The sequence below is a fragment of the Bubalus kerabau genome, chromosome 6 (assembly GCF_029407905.1).
Source record: "Bubalus kerabau isolate K-KA32 ecotype Philippines breed swamp buffalo chromosome 6, PCC_UOA_SB_1v2, whole genome shotgun sequence".
In the NCBI taxonomy this organism is placed as follows: domain Eukaryota; kingdom Metazoa; phylum Chordata; class Mammalia; order Artiodactyla; family Bovidae; genus Bubalus; species Bubalus kerabau.
In genome coordinates this window covers 17,413,621-17,426,633 of record NC_073629.1, presented here as the reverse complement: position 1 = coordinate 17,426,633, position 13,013 = coordinate 17,413,621, and the positions used below count along the sequence as shown (strand labels likewise).

General features: G+C 41.1%; 2 protein-coding genes across 2 annotated transcripts in view; one reads left to right on the top strand and one right to left on the bottom strand.

The window, feature by feature from the left end:
• Nucleotides 1-13,013, bottom strand: part of S100A2 (S100 calcium binding protein A2) — a 41,963-nt gene that overhangs the window by 13,368 nt on the left and 15,582 nt on the right. The window lies entirely within an intron of this gene.
• On the top strand, nucleotides 11,885-12,518 carry LOC129654719 (60S ribosomal protein L17-like). Its single transcript, XM_055584239.1, has one exon. The coding sequence runs from the start codon at nucleotides 11,923-11,925 to the stop codon at nucleotides 12,475-12,477; it is 555 nt and encodes a 184-aa protein (XP_055440214.1). The 5' UTR covers nucleotides 11,885-11,922; the 3' UTR covers nucleotides 12,478-12,518.

Below are 13,013 nucleotides of genomic sequence, written 5' to 3'. Positions count from 1 at the left end.
GTCCCATCACTTCATGGGAAATAGATGGGGAAACAGTGGAAACAGTGTCAGACTTGATTTTTCGGGGATCCAAAATCACTGCAGATGGTGATTGCAGCCAAGAAATTAAAAGACACTTACTCCTTGGAAGGAAAGTTATGACCAACCTAGATAGCATATTAAAAAGCAGAGACATTACTTTGTCAACAAAGGTCTGTCTAGTCAAGGCTATGGTTTTTCCAGTGGTCATGTATGGATGTGAGAGTTGGACTGTGAAGAAAGCTGAGCGCGGAAGAATTGATGCTTTTGAACTGTGGTGTTGGAGAAGACTCTTGAGAGTCCCTTGGACTGCAAGGAGATCCAACCAGTCCATTCTAATAGAGATCAGTCCTGGGTGTTCATTGGAAGGACTAATGCTAAAGCTGAAACTCCAGTACTTTGGCCACCTCATGCGAAGAGTTGACTCATTGGAAAAGACTCTGATGCTGGGAGGGATTGGGGGCAGGAGGAGAAGGGGACGACAGAGGATGAGATGGCTAGATGGCATCACCAACTCGATGGACGTGAGTTTGGGTGAACTCAGGGAGTTGGTGATGGACAGGGAGGCCTGGCATGCTGCAATTCATGGGGTTGCAAAGAGTTGGATATGACTGAGCGACTGAACTGAACTGAACTGAATATAAAAATAATAAAGAAAATCTTAAAATTGAGGAAAGTCTGCTCGTTTTCTTCATTCATTCTCCTAGCTTGGAAATGAACATATTTTGTCCAAATAATTGGTAAAACATCTAGGACCAGCATCACATATAGCAGTTTGGTGACAACCAAGGCTAATCTGGCTCAATGCCTCCTCGAACCCCATGTCATGGATAAGGAAATAGATTCCCTACATGAGGGGAGTCACACACATCATCATCCCAGGTTACTCAGGATGTTAAGATCATCCACCTCTAGTTCTCCTGACTGTTTATTCAGCAACCAACCTCTGGTCTTTATTTGGATTCTCACAGAAACTTCCCTTCTGGTAAGAAATGGAGCTGGTTTCTGGAATGTTTGCGTTCATCACACAGTCATAAGAATTCACAAGAATTAGTCTCTCGGAACAAGTTCATCCTTGAGTTAAGTAATAAAGACTTTTTAAACCTGCCCAGCTTCTGACTTGATAAACATCTGCTTCTAAACCAGAAAGAGGGCAGCAGTCAAGCAGGAGGGGAGAAACTCACAGATACTGAGTGTTTACTCTGTGTAAACATTGTTCCAAGCACTATACCAACATTATCTAATTTAATCCTCCCAATCACCCTGTAATGTGGGGAATGTCTGTGATTAATAGATCAGGAAACAGAAGCTCAGGGGATTAAGCATAGAGCCAGGACTGAAACGCAGGTTGGCCTGGCTGCCGAGCACCACTCCTCAATCACCCCAACTCCCTGCCTCTCCTTCACCCGAAGTTTCTTCTCTAGTCACTTCCCTGGTTGCTCTTCTCCCTGTCTCTGCTGGTGGCTGACATTAGTGTTCTACCCTTTTCTCCCTTGCTTGCTTCCCTCCACCTCCTTTCTTTCTCCCCCTCTTTCTCACAGCATCATCATCCTTTCACTTTGGTGGTGGTTTAGTTGCTCAGTCATGTCTGAGTCTTGTGACCCCCATGGACTGTAGCCCACCAGGCTCCTCTGTGCATGGGATTCTCCAGGCAAGAATACTGGAGTGGGTTGCCATTTCCTTCTCCAGGGGATCTTCCCAACCCAGGAATCAAACCCGGTTCTCCTGCATTGCAGGCAGATTCTTTACCAACTTGAAAGAGTGTGAATCTGCATTCAGGCCGCCCCACCCTCCCCTGAGAGTCTCAGGCTCTCACTGCTCCCCTGGTCATCTAATGGGCATCACTCTGCCTTCTTCTGTAGAAACCCCAGACCCAGCCAGGCAGCCTCGCCAGCCCAGGTCCTCACTGAGCTCAGACCAAGTGCTGCCGGGTTTTCCTGGGAACCTCACCTGGCCACCTCTTCCTCTCTGTGCCTGTAGCTACAGCCTCACCCCAGCTGCCCTGGGAGAGCAACCTCCTGACCAGTCTCTTCCTGGACCACAGCCCCTCCCTTCATTCATTCTGATCATAGCTATCCGATCTATCCCTCCCTTACTCAAGAAACTTCTGGATCTCTTCACTGACCATCATATCATTTAAACTCTTCACTGTGTATGAAGAATCTAAAAAGAAATTATATAAATGAACTTATTTACAAAACAGAAGCAGACTCACAGACTTAGAGAACAATCCTGCAGTTAACAGGGAAGAAGGATGGGGGAAGGGATAGTTAGGGAGTTTGGGACCTACATGTACACACTGCTGTATTGAAAATGGATCATCAAAAAAAAAAAAAAAGAAAGAAAATGGATCATCAACAAAGACCCACTGTGTAGCATAGGAAAATCTGTTCAATGTTATGTGGCAGCCTCAATAGGAGGGGAGTTTGGGGGAGAATGGATACAAGTATATGTGCGACTGAATTGCTTTGCTATGCACCTAAAACTCTCAAAACATTGTGAATTTGCTATACTCCAATATAAAATAAAAACTTTTTTTAATAAATAAATAAACTCCTCAGTGTGGCTCTCAAGGGTACAGCTCTCCATTTCATTCCTCATTCATACACTCAACAAATGTTAATTAGGTAGTAACATCGCAGCAGGCCCTGGGGATACACTGGTGAAAAAAAAACAGACACATTCCTTACACTGGTGGGGCATGTAATCAAGTGAGGATGACAGCAAGTAAACATAAATTACAAGTTATAGTAAGAGCTATGCATGAAAACCAGTGGATGCAATGAGAGAGAATCATCACCTGGGCAGGGTGGTCAGGAAGGGCCTCCTGAGGGATGAGGAGTTCCCCCAAAGGGAGTGGAGGATGAGCATTCCAGGCATTGACCCAGAGATGGGAGGAAATTTGGGGTGTGAAAGAAGCACATGAAGACCAGTGTGGATGGGGCATGGATGGCGAGGCAGAGAATAGCACAAGCTGGAGCTGCAGAAGTCAGAAGGGGGTCAAGTCATACAGAGCCTTGTAGGCCAGTGTAAGGAGTTACGGATTTTATTCTAATAGGACACCAGGGAAGGATTTTAAGTAATAGGGTGGCATAATCTAACTTCATTCTTAAACATGACTCTGGGGCACTCTCGATGAAAAATGGCAGAGTATACAGCAATACAGACAGACCAGAGATTATTAAACTGAGCGAAGTAAGTCAGACAAAAACAAATATTATATGATATCACTTAATACGTGGAATCTCAAAAAGTGATACAGGGACTTCCTTGGCAGTCCAGTAATTAAGACTCTGAGCTTCCAATGCAGGGCATATGGCTTCAATCCCACGGTTGGTTACTGAAATCCCACATGCCGCGCAGTGAGGCCAAAAAATTAACTAATCAAAAATGTTTAATAAAATTTAAAAATGATGTAAGTGAACTTATTTACAAAACAGAAATAGACTCAGACCTAGAAAACAAACTTATGGTTACCAAAGCGAATGGGGGATAACAAATTAAGAGGTTGGGATTAACACATACGCACTACTTATAGGACATTCCATCCAAAACCAGCAGAATACACTTTTTTCTCAGTGCATACGGAATATTCTCCAGGATAGATCACATATTGGGCCACAAGTCAAGCCTCAGTAAATTCAAGAAAATTGAAATGATATCAAGCATCTTTTCCAAGCACAAGGTTATGAGCTCAGAAATCAATTACAAGGAAAAAAAACTGGAAAAAACACAAATACGTAGAGGCTAAACAATATGTTAGCAAATACCAATGGACCTCTGAAGAAATCAAAGAGGCAATCAAAAAGTAAATAGAGGCAAATGACAACGAAAGCACAGCAATCCAAAACCCACGAGGCCCAGCAAAGCAGTTCTGAGAGAGACGTTTATAGCAATGTAATCCTCCCTCGGGAAACAGAAAAATCTCAGATAAGTATATACACACTCCTGCATACAGAAGAAGTAAACAACAAGGATCTACTGTATGCACAAAGAACTATACTCAGTGTCTTATAATAGTCTATACTGATGGTAAAGAATCTGAAAAAGCATGTGTGGAATGTGTGCGTATAACTGAATCACTGCTGACACTTGAAACCAACACAACACTGTGAATTAACTATACTTCAATTTAAAAAAGGAAGAAATAAAAAAGAATCAGACTTCTACTTCCCTCTGATTGAGATGTAGCCTTCGTACTTTTCCTAATTCATAGCTAAGCTCACAAGAAAGCAAATTTTCAGAGGCCCAAAGCAAAGAAGAAACTATAAGGAGTGAGCATGAGTTAATGCTACAGCTGTCCTTGGGAAGGGGTGGTTTCTAGTCTCAGAAACAAAGGGCTTCAGTTTTTAGGGACCAGTTGAGAAGAAATGAGTCTTTTATCTGCAAGTAGCTGGGGATTGGAAAGCCCCTTACACGAAGCAAGACCCTCAAAGAACTGCTTCCTTCATGAAAGAATGGCCTGAAAGGAAAATCTCCCACCAGCAAAATGAGATTACAAGGAAGCTCCTATAGCTTGACCTGGACTCTAGATGGGGAAAAATAGTTTTCCTAGAGAAATTTTAACCTTGGGTCTGCCTTTGTGCAGATTTGGGGTTTTAGTTTACGGGGCTGGCATGGTTCAGAAAATCTGGAAGTAAAAAGTTAGCATAAAATGTGGTGCTAAACGGGTGATGGCCTGGGGTACTCAATAAATGCAAAATTATTTTGAAGGCCCAAACTCTTAAAACAGATCAACCAGGATTTCCCCGGATAAAACTGAGCGTGACATTTGAAAAATTACATAAAATAGGCAGTTTTGCAGGGGAGAAATATATATATATATATATATATATATATAATTCATCAACATGGACTAAGAAGACTGAAACCCTGTAACTATCAAAGAAATTGATCACTAGTATAAATTCACACAACAAAGATAAAAATAAAACAGATCCTGATGATTTTTGCCGAAGTTTACCAAACAGCCAAGAAAAAAAAGTCTTATACAAAACTTATATTTCCAGAAAACAGAAAAAGAGAAAATAGTGCCTAGCTTACTTTATGCGGAGAAGGCACCGGCACCCCACTCCAGTACTCTTGCCTGGAAAATCCCATGGATGGAGGAGTCTAGTAGGCTGCAGTCCATGGGGTCGCTAAGAGTCATGTCATTTTCCCTTTTCCCTTTCATGCATTGGGGAAGGAAATGGCACCCCACTCCAGTGTTCTTGCCTGGAGAATCCCAGGGACGGTGGAGCCTGGTGGGCTGCCATCTGTGGGGTCGCACAGAGTCGGACACGACTGAAGCGACTTAGCAGCAGCAGCACCAGACTTTATGAGGCAGATACAAAATAGTCTCTGAGGTAAAGACTGCTGGTTGTCCCATTACTTACTCTCCTCTTATCTCTTGTAGCAAAAGAACGCTTACTTTTAAGTTCAAGTAAAGGCCACAGTCCCCAGTCCTCCCTGCCACATGACTAAGCTCTGGCCAAGAGAAGTAGATAAAAGTGATGAAACAGAGCAGGAAACTGTGGGGCCTTCCCGGGGCAAACCCCACCCCACCATCCATGCCCTCCACTTGCTGCTTCTTCATAGGAAACCTTTGGTCTCCCAGGCATTCCATGAGTCACAAAAAGCCAGCTCAAGCCTCAAGGATTGAAAGAATGTGAATATATAGTAACAAAAGATAGAAGCTGGGCCAGGAGAACCAGTAACAATTTAAACAACAGGTCAGCCATCTGGCAGTCCCAGAAATCCTAGCTTCTCCTGAAAGACATGGAAACCAGTGTCCAGCACAAATTCCTGAATTGTTTTGTGAATACTAAAACCATCACCAGAAGGAAACGGCTAGCTGCATGACGACCAAACTGTAGCCTTGATATAAGCTGCTCCATCTTGAGCAGTACTGATATCTACAGCTTGTCTAATGTCAGAAATGGGCCTCAAGGAAATGTGAACAAATCAATCCTGGAGCTGTAGATTACAGATGATACTGACCAGGTCACTGTATGGCCGGTTTTGAGATGCTGGTCAGAGCTGACTGTGCTGTTCTGCATGTAACTCCTGCCTGCACAACCCTGAAAGTTCCCGGTTTTTCCCTGTAAAATGCTTTTCCACCTAACTGGCAGCTGAGAGATGGTTTGGGTAACACTCATCCATCTTTCCAGGTTGCCGACTTCCTGAATAAAAGCATCTGTCTTTTCCCATCAACCCTTGTCTCTCAAACATTGACTTCTGAGCTGAACCTGGATTTGGTCCCAACTCCGGCCAGTAACAGTGATATGCGAAACTTTTGTTTGTTTGTTTGTTTGATATATGTAAGTTCTGATTCATGCCCTTAATAGCAGAGAACATGCCATCGTTCCTTCACTGCTGCTTAAAATAAAGATGTGCCATTTGAACCATACAAACCAGAGACAGCTGAGCAGAACCACCAAACCAGCCCTACACCATAAATCTCCAGATAGTACAAGATAAACAAATCAATTTCTGCCTCCTCCTTGCCTCTGCTATTTTTGGTATTCGTTACACAGCCAAATCTGTAGACTAAGTAGATCACCCTAGATGCTAGCACCAGAAATGTACCATATGAGACAGGAAAATTAGAAATCAATCTCAATTATGCTTACAAATGCAGAATCCTAAATAAACTATTAGCAAATGGAATCCAGCATTACAGTTAGGAAAAATGCATCATGATTAAAAGTTGGGTCAATGCCATGAATGCAGAGATGGTTTTAACTGTATTAATGTAAGCTACCTCATTAATAGGTTAAAAATTAAAATTATATGATTATTTCAACAGATGCCAGAATAAATTCAATACTCATTCATAATAAAAACTCTTAGTGATCTAAGAATGGAAAGAAATATCTTAACTAACAAAGAGCATCTATCAAAAACCTACTGCAATTTCATTCTCAATAGTAAATGAATGCTTTAAATTATTCTTATAAAAGTCAAGAACAAGGAAAGGGTTCCCACTGTTACCACCTTGCTGCTGCTGCTCCTGCTGTTAAGTCGCTTCAGTCGAGTCCAACTCTGTGCGACCCCATAGACGGCAGCCCACCAGGCTCCACCGTCCCTGGGATTTTCCAGGCAAGAATACTGGAGTGGGTTGCCATTTCCTCCTCCAGTGCATGAAAGTGAAAAGTGAAAGTGAAGTCGCTCAGTCATGTCCAACTCTTCGCAACCCCATAGACAGCAGCCTACCAGGCTCCTCCATCCATGGGATTTTCCAGGCAAGAGTACTGGAGTGGGGTGCCATTGCCTCACCACCTTACTCAACATTAAATTGAAGATTATGACCATTTTTCTTAAGATCTCAGGATTAGAAAAATGATAATAAGATGATTGCCTCCATGGAAAGACAAGAACTCTTGGCAGCTGACTACAAACAGGGCAACATAAAAGCCCTGTCAAGATAAGAAGCTGATGAAAACAGGTGTGGGCTGACCTAAGGCAGCCAAGCCTCCTCCTCCTGTAAATCCCCAGAGCTGGAGGATGAAAGAGACTGCCGCTTCCCAGAGTTTAAAGTTAAAGTTTGGAGGTATATCCCTCCCCACAGTGCTGCCTAGTAGAGGGGCAGCAAAGAAAATAGTGACCCTAGTTCTCTGGTGTCTTTGGCTGAGGGGCCCAACACCATCAGCAGACACGATGACTGAGAACAAATCCCACCCCAGCCCAGGAAACATATACCTGCAAGCCAAAATAATCAGAACCTTAAGTGATTAACTATTATAATGACATAGAAAAAAGAGCAACCTAAACTGTTTGGAGCAAAAATGTTGAACTTGATGAACCAAGAGGTTAAAATAAGATAAAAATTTCCTCAAAATATAAAGAACAAATGATAGAAATAAAAAATAAGAAGCCATAAAAAAATAACAGAGTAGACTTATTCAATATAAAAGACATATTCATTGACATTAAAAGCATGACAATTGGGGAAAAAATAAAGGATAGACACAGCTGGAGAACAAATGGGTGAACTGGGAGATCAGGCTGAAGAAATCTCCCAGTTCAGTTCAGTTCATTTCAGATGCTCAGTTGTGTCCGACTCTTTGCGACTCCATGAACTGCAGCACGCCAGGCTTCCCTGTCCATCACCAACTCCCAGAGCTTGCTCACACTCATGTTCATTGAGTTGGTAATGCCATCCAACCATCTCATCTTCTGTTGTCCCCTTCTCCGGCTTTCAATCTTTCTCAGCATCAGGGTCTTTTCCAATGAGTCAGTTCTTCACATCAGTTAGCCAAAGTATTGGAGTTTCAGCTTCAGCATCAGTCCTTCAAATGGATATTCAGGACTGATTTCCTTTAGGATTGACTGTTTGGATCTCCTTGCAGTCCAAGGGACTCTCAAGCGTCTTCTCCAACACCACAGTTCAAAAGCATCAATTCTTTGGAGCCCACCCTTCTTTATGGTCCAACTCACATCCATCCATCCATGACTACTGGAAAAACCATAGCTTTGACTATACGGACCTTGGTCAGAAAAGTAATGTCTCTGCTTTTTAATATGGTGTTTAGGTTCGTCACAGCTTTTCTTCCAAGGAGCAAGCGTCTTTTAATTTTATGGCTGTAGTCACCATCTGCAGTGATTTTGGAACCCAAGAAAATAAAGTCTCCCAGAGGGCAGATGAAAAGATTAAAGGGACAGAATATTTCAAAAGATGCTAAATGACGTAAAAACTGTGAGATCAGAATAATAGGATTCCCCAAAGAGCAGAAGAAAAAAAGGGGGCAGATATAGCTGAAGAAATATGGTAATAGATTTCTGAGAATTAGAGAAAGGTTAAAGGTCTCAGATTGAAGGCATTTGCTAAGTGGTAACTGGGGTAACTAAGAGGAGGGAGGGGGGAAACAAATTCAAACTCCTATCAAAATTTAAGAACATCAAATCAGATAAAATTCTAAATATCTTCAAAAGAAATACAAAGGAACAAAAATCAAAGTGACATAAGACTCCTCAACAGAAACACTAAATGCAGGAAGACAAAATAGCAAATTTTTTCCCTAGTTTTCTTTTTTTATTGGAATATAATTGCTTTACAATGTTGTGTTAGCTTCTGCCATACAATGAAGTGAATCAGCTATATGTGTACATATATCCCCTCCCTCTCGGACTTCCTTCCCACCCATCTAGGTCGTCACAGAGTGCCAGGTGACCTTCCTGTGCTTTATAGCAGGTTACCACAATGTTTTAAAATATTTAAAGAAATCTTGCAAAGAGCCAAATTAGTCAATCAAATGTGAGGGTATTAAAAAATATCCTCAGTGCAGTCCAGTGGTTAGAACTCTGTGATTCTACTTCAGGGGAGAGGGAGGAAAGGGGACAACTCCAGGGAACTAAGATCCCACAACCTGTGTAGTGTGGCAAAAAAATAAAATAAAATATGATTATTTTAAAAGGCCAAAGGGCAATGGGGAGAGAGAGAATGAAAGGGTTAGTTGGAGAGCAGAGTCTCCAGCTGCTGCAGGTTATAGTTACAAAAAGAAAAAGAAAAGGGACCTGGCACAGAATTTTATTGTCAGCCTGAGGGAAAACACTTGAAGGACAAGACAGCTAGCATTTGGTTGGGGACTTAAGCAAAAGAAGAATCAACCTGAATTTTAGGGACTGTCAAGATGATGGGATAAGAGAGAGAGGAAAGGACAAGATTAAAAGAATACGAGGGTGTGAAAACGTACTTTTCCTGTTAAGGGAAATATAAAATGAATGATACACTTAGAAATTATTGCAAGGAGGAACATAGGGTTAAGTTAAAGCAATCACAATGTTTTTTAAATTTAGAAGGTATAACTTTTGAAATATAAGAAGAAAGTTGGCTTTATCCATTGGAAAGCAAGAAAGAAAAGAAAGGAGCGGGGGGAATGACCGAAAAAGCACACTATATGAAAAATCAAAATAAAATGGCAGAATAAGTCTTAATGCTATATAGATATCTGTAATGTGTGTTATCAGCTCAGTCCTGTATGACTCTTTGAGACCCCATGGACTGTAGCCCGCCAGGCTCCCCTGTCCATGGAATTCTCCAGGCAAGAGTACTGGAGTGGGTTGCCATGCCCTTCTCCAGGGAATCTCCCCAACCCAGGGATGGAACCTGAGTCTCCTGCATTGCAGGCAGATTCTTTACCATCTGAGCCATCAGGGAAGTTTCAGTGTCTGTGATAAAGATGAACAAAAGAAACATACTTCTTAAAAGATTCTCAGATTGGGTTTAAAATTATTTTCAGCAATATGTTGCATACAAGAGAAACATTTAAAAGAAATGTTTTAAATATTTGCATGTATATATATATAATATATATATATAGCTGAGTCCCTTTGCTGTTCACTTGAAACTACCACAACATTGTTAATTGGCTATATCCCAATACAAAATGTTTTTGTGTTAAAAAAAAAACATTAAATTTAAAATATTTTAAATTAAAAAAAAAAAAACAGAATGTGGTGCTGGAGATGATGCTTCAGAGTCCCTTGGACAGCAAGGAGATCAAACCACTCAATCTTAAAGGAAATCAACCCCAAATATTCATTGGAAGGACTGACGCTAAAGCTGAAGTTCCAATACTTTGGTCACCTGATGCGAAGAACTGGAGAAAAACCTTGATGCTGGGATAGATTGAGGGCAGGAGGAGAAGGGGAGGACAGAGGATGAGATGGTTGGATAGCATCACCAACTCAATGGACATGAGTTTGAGCAAACTCTGGGAGATAGTAAAGGACAGGGAAGCCTGCCATGCTGCAGTTCATGGGGTTGCAGAGTCAGACACAACTTAGTAACTGAACAACAACAAAATAATAATAATAATAAAAAACAGGTGAAAATATACCAGGTAAATATAAAGCATAAGAAACATCAGGGGGACTTCTCTGGTGGTCCAATGGCTAGGACTCTGTGCTCCCAACGCAGGGTGCCCAGGTTCCACCCCGTCAGGGAACTAGATCCAACATGCTCCAACTAAGACTGACTGCAGCCAAATAAATAAATAAATACTTGCTGTTGTTGTTTTAAAGAAATATCAGGGAAGTAATTTTGATGTTTGATAAAAGAGAATTCAAGTTGAAAAAATGTAAGAAACAAGAGGAACATAATACAAGAAAATACAAACATCATGAACATACAAACACCAGTAATATAGCCTCAAACTATATAAAGCAACAGCTAACAAAACTTCTGGAAGAAATAAATGAAAATTATGGTTAGAAATTGTAATACACTCTTCTCAGAAACTGATTAAGGAGACAAAAAATAAACAGAAATATAAAAAAGCTGAATGATGTTATTGGTAAATTCATATTATTGGTCTATATGTATATATAAAATTCTACACTCAACAAAAAGAAAATAAACACATGTGGACCCTGTAATATTGAATAAACTCTAGGATGCAAAAGAAGTCTCAATCGGCTCCAAAGAATCATTATTACACAGGTTATAATTATGTTTCCTTATTATAATACAATAAAAAATTTAATTAATAGGTAATAAAATAATTTTAATAGAAAAAAATGAAAAGGGCCCTAGCGTTCATCAATAGTATGGAGAAATAAGTTAGAGCATATTTAAACAATGAAATATGATACAGTAATGAAAACAAATCACTCCATCAATATGGATAAAACAAGAGAGGAAGCTGCAAAAGAATCTCTGCATTACGGTACTGTTTACTTAAAGTGCAAGAACATGCAATACTAAATAACATATTGCTTAGGAATATGTATATGTGTGATCAAAATTATCTTTTTTAACCAAGAGCATCATAAACACATAATTGGGGATGGTGATGTATGAGAGCAAACTTTGCCACCCCAAAATATGTCCCCTTGGCTTGAAGATGCATTTAATTTTAAGAAACATAAGATTCAGGAAGTCTGCTTCCTTTTCCGGTAAGCGGCCTGAGGTGACCCCTAAAAATGGTGTGCTATTCACTTGACCCAGAAAACCCCACAAAATCATGCAAATCAAGAGGTTCAAATCTTCGTGTTCACTTTAAGAACACTCGTGAAACTGCCCAGGCCATAAAGGGTATGCATATCCGAAAAACCACCAAGTATCTGAAGGATGTCACTTTAAAGAAACAATGTGTACCATTCCGTCATTACAACGGTGGAGTTGGTAGGAGTGCGCAGGCCAAACAGTGGGGCTGGACGCAGGGTCGGTGGCCCAAAAAGAGTGCTGAATTTTTACTACACATGCTCAAAAATGCAGAGAGTAATGCTGAACTTAAGGGCTTAGATGTAGATTCTCTGGTCATTGAGCACATCCAAGTGAACAAAGCCCCCAAGATGCGGCGCAGGACTTACAGAGCTCATGGTCGGATCAACCCCTACATGAGCTCTCCCTGCCACACTGAGATGATCCTTACTGAAAAAGAACAGATTGTTCCTAAACCAGAAGAGGAGGTTGCACAGAAGAAAAAGATATCCCAGAAGAAACTGAAGAAACAAAAACTTATGGCCCGGGAATAAATGCTGCAAAAAATAAATGCAAATAAAAGTAAAAAAAAAAAAAAAGATTCAGGAAGTCTTTCTTTTTTGTTGCTGTTCTTCAGTCACTAGGTCGTGTTCAACTAGAGATCCCATGATCTGCAGCACGCCAGCTCCTCTGTCCTCCACTATCTCCTTTAGTCTGTTCAAAATTCATGTCCATTGAGTCGGTGATGCTATCTAACCATCTCATCCTGTGCCACCCCCTTCTCCTTTTGCCTTCAATGTTTCCCAGCGTCAGGGTCTTTTCCAATGAACCAGCTCTTTGCACCTTTTTACCTCCCACTTAGCTGCCAAAAAATATATGTATTTATTTTTTGGTTGAGCTGGATATTTGTTGCTTTGCGTGGGTTTTGTGGGTTTTCTCTAGTTGCAGCCAGCAGTGGTGGGGGAGAGAGGGGTGCTACTCCTTGCAGCGCCCTGGCTTCTCGTTGCAGTGGCTTTTCCTTTTGCAGAGAACAGGCTTTAGGTGCCTGGGCTTCAGTAGTTTCGGCACAGAGACTCAGTAGTTGTGGCGC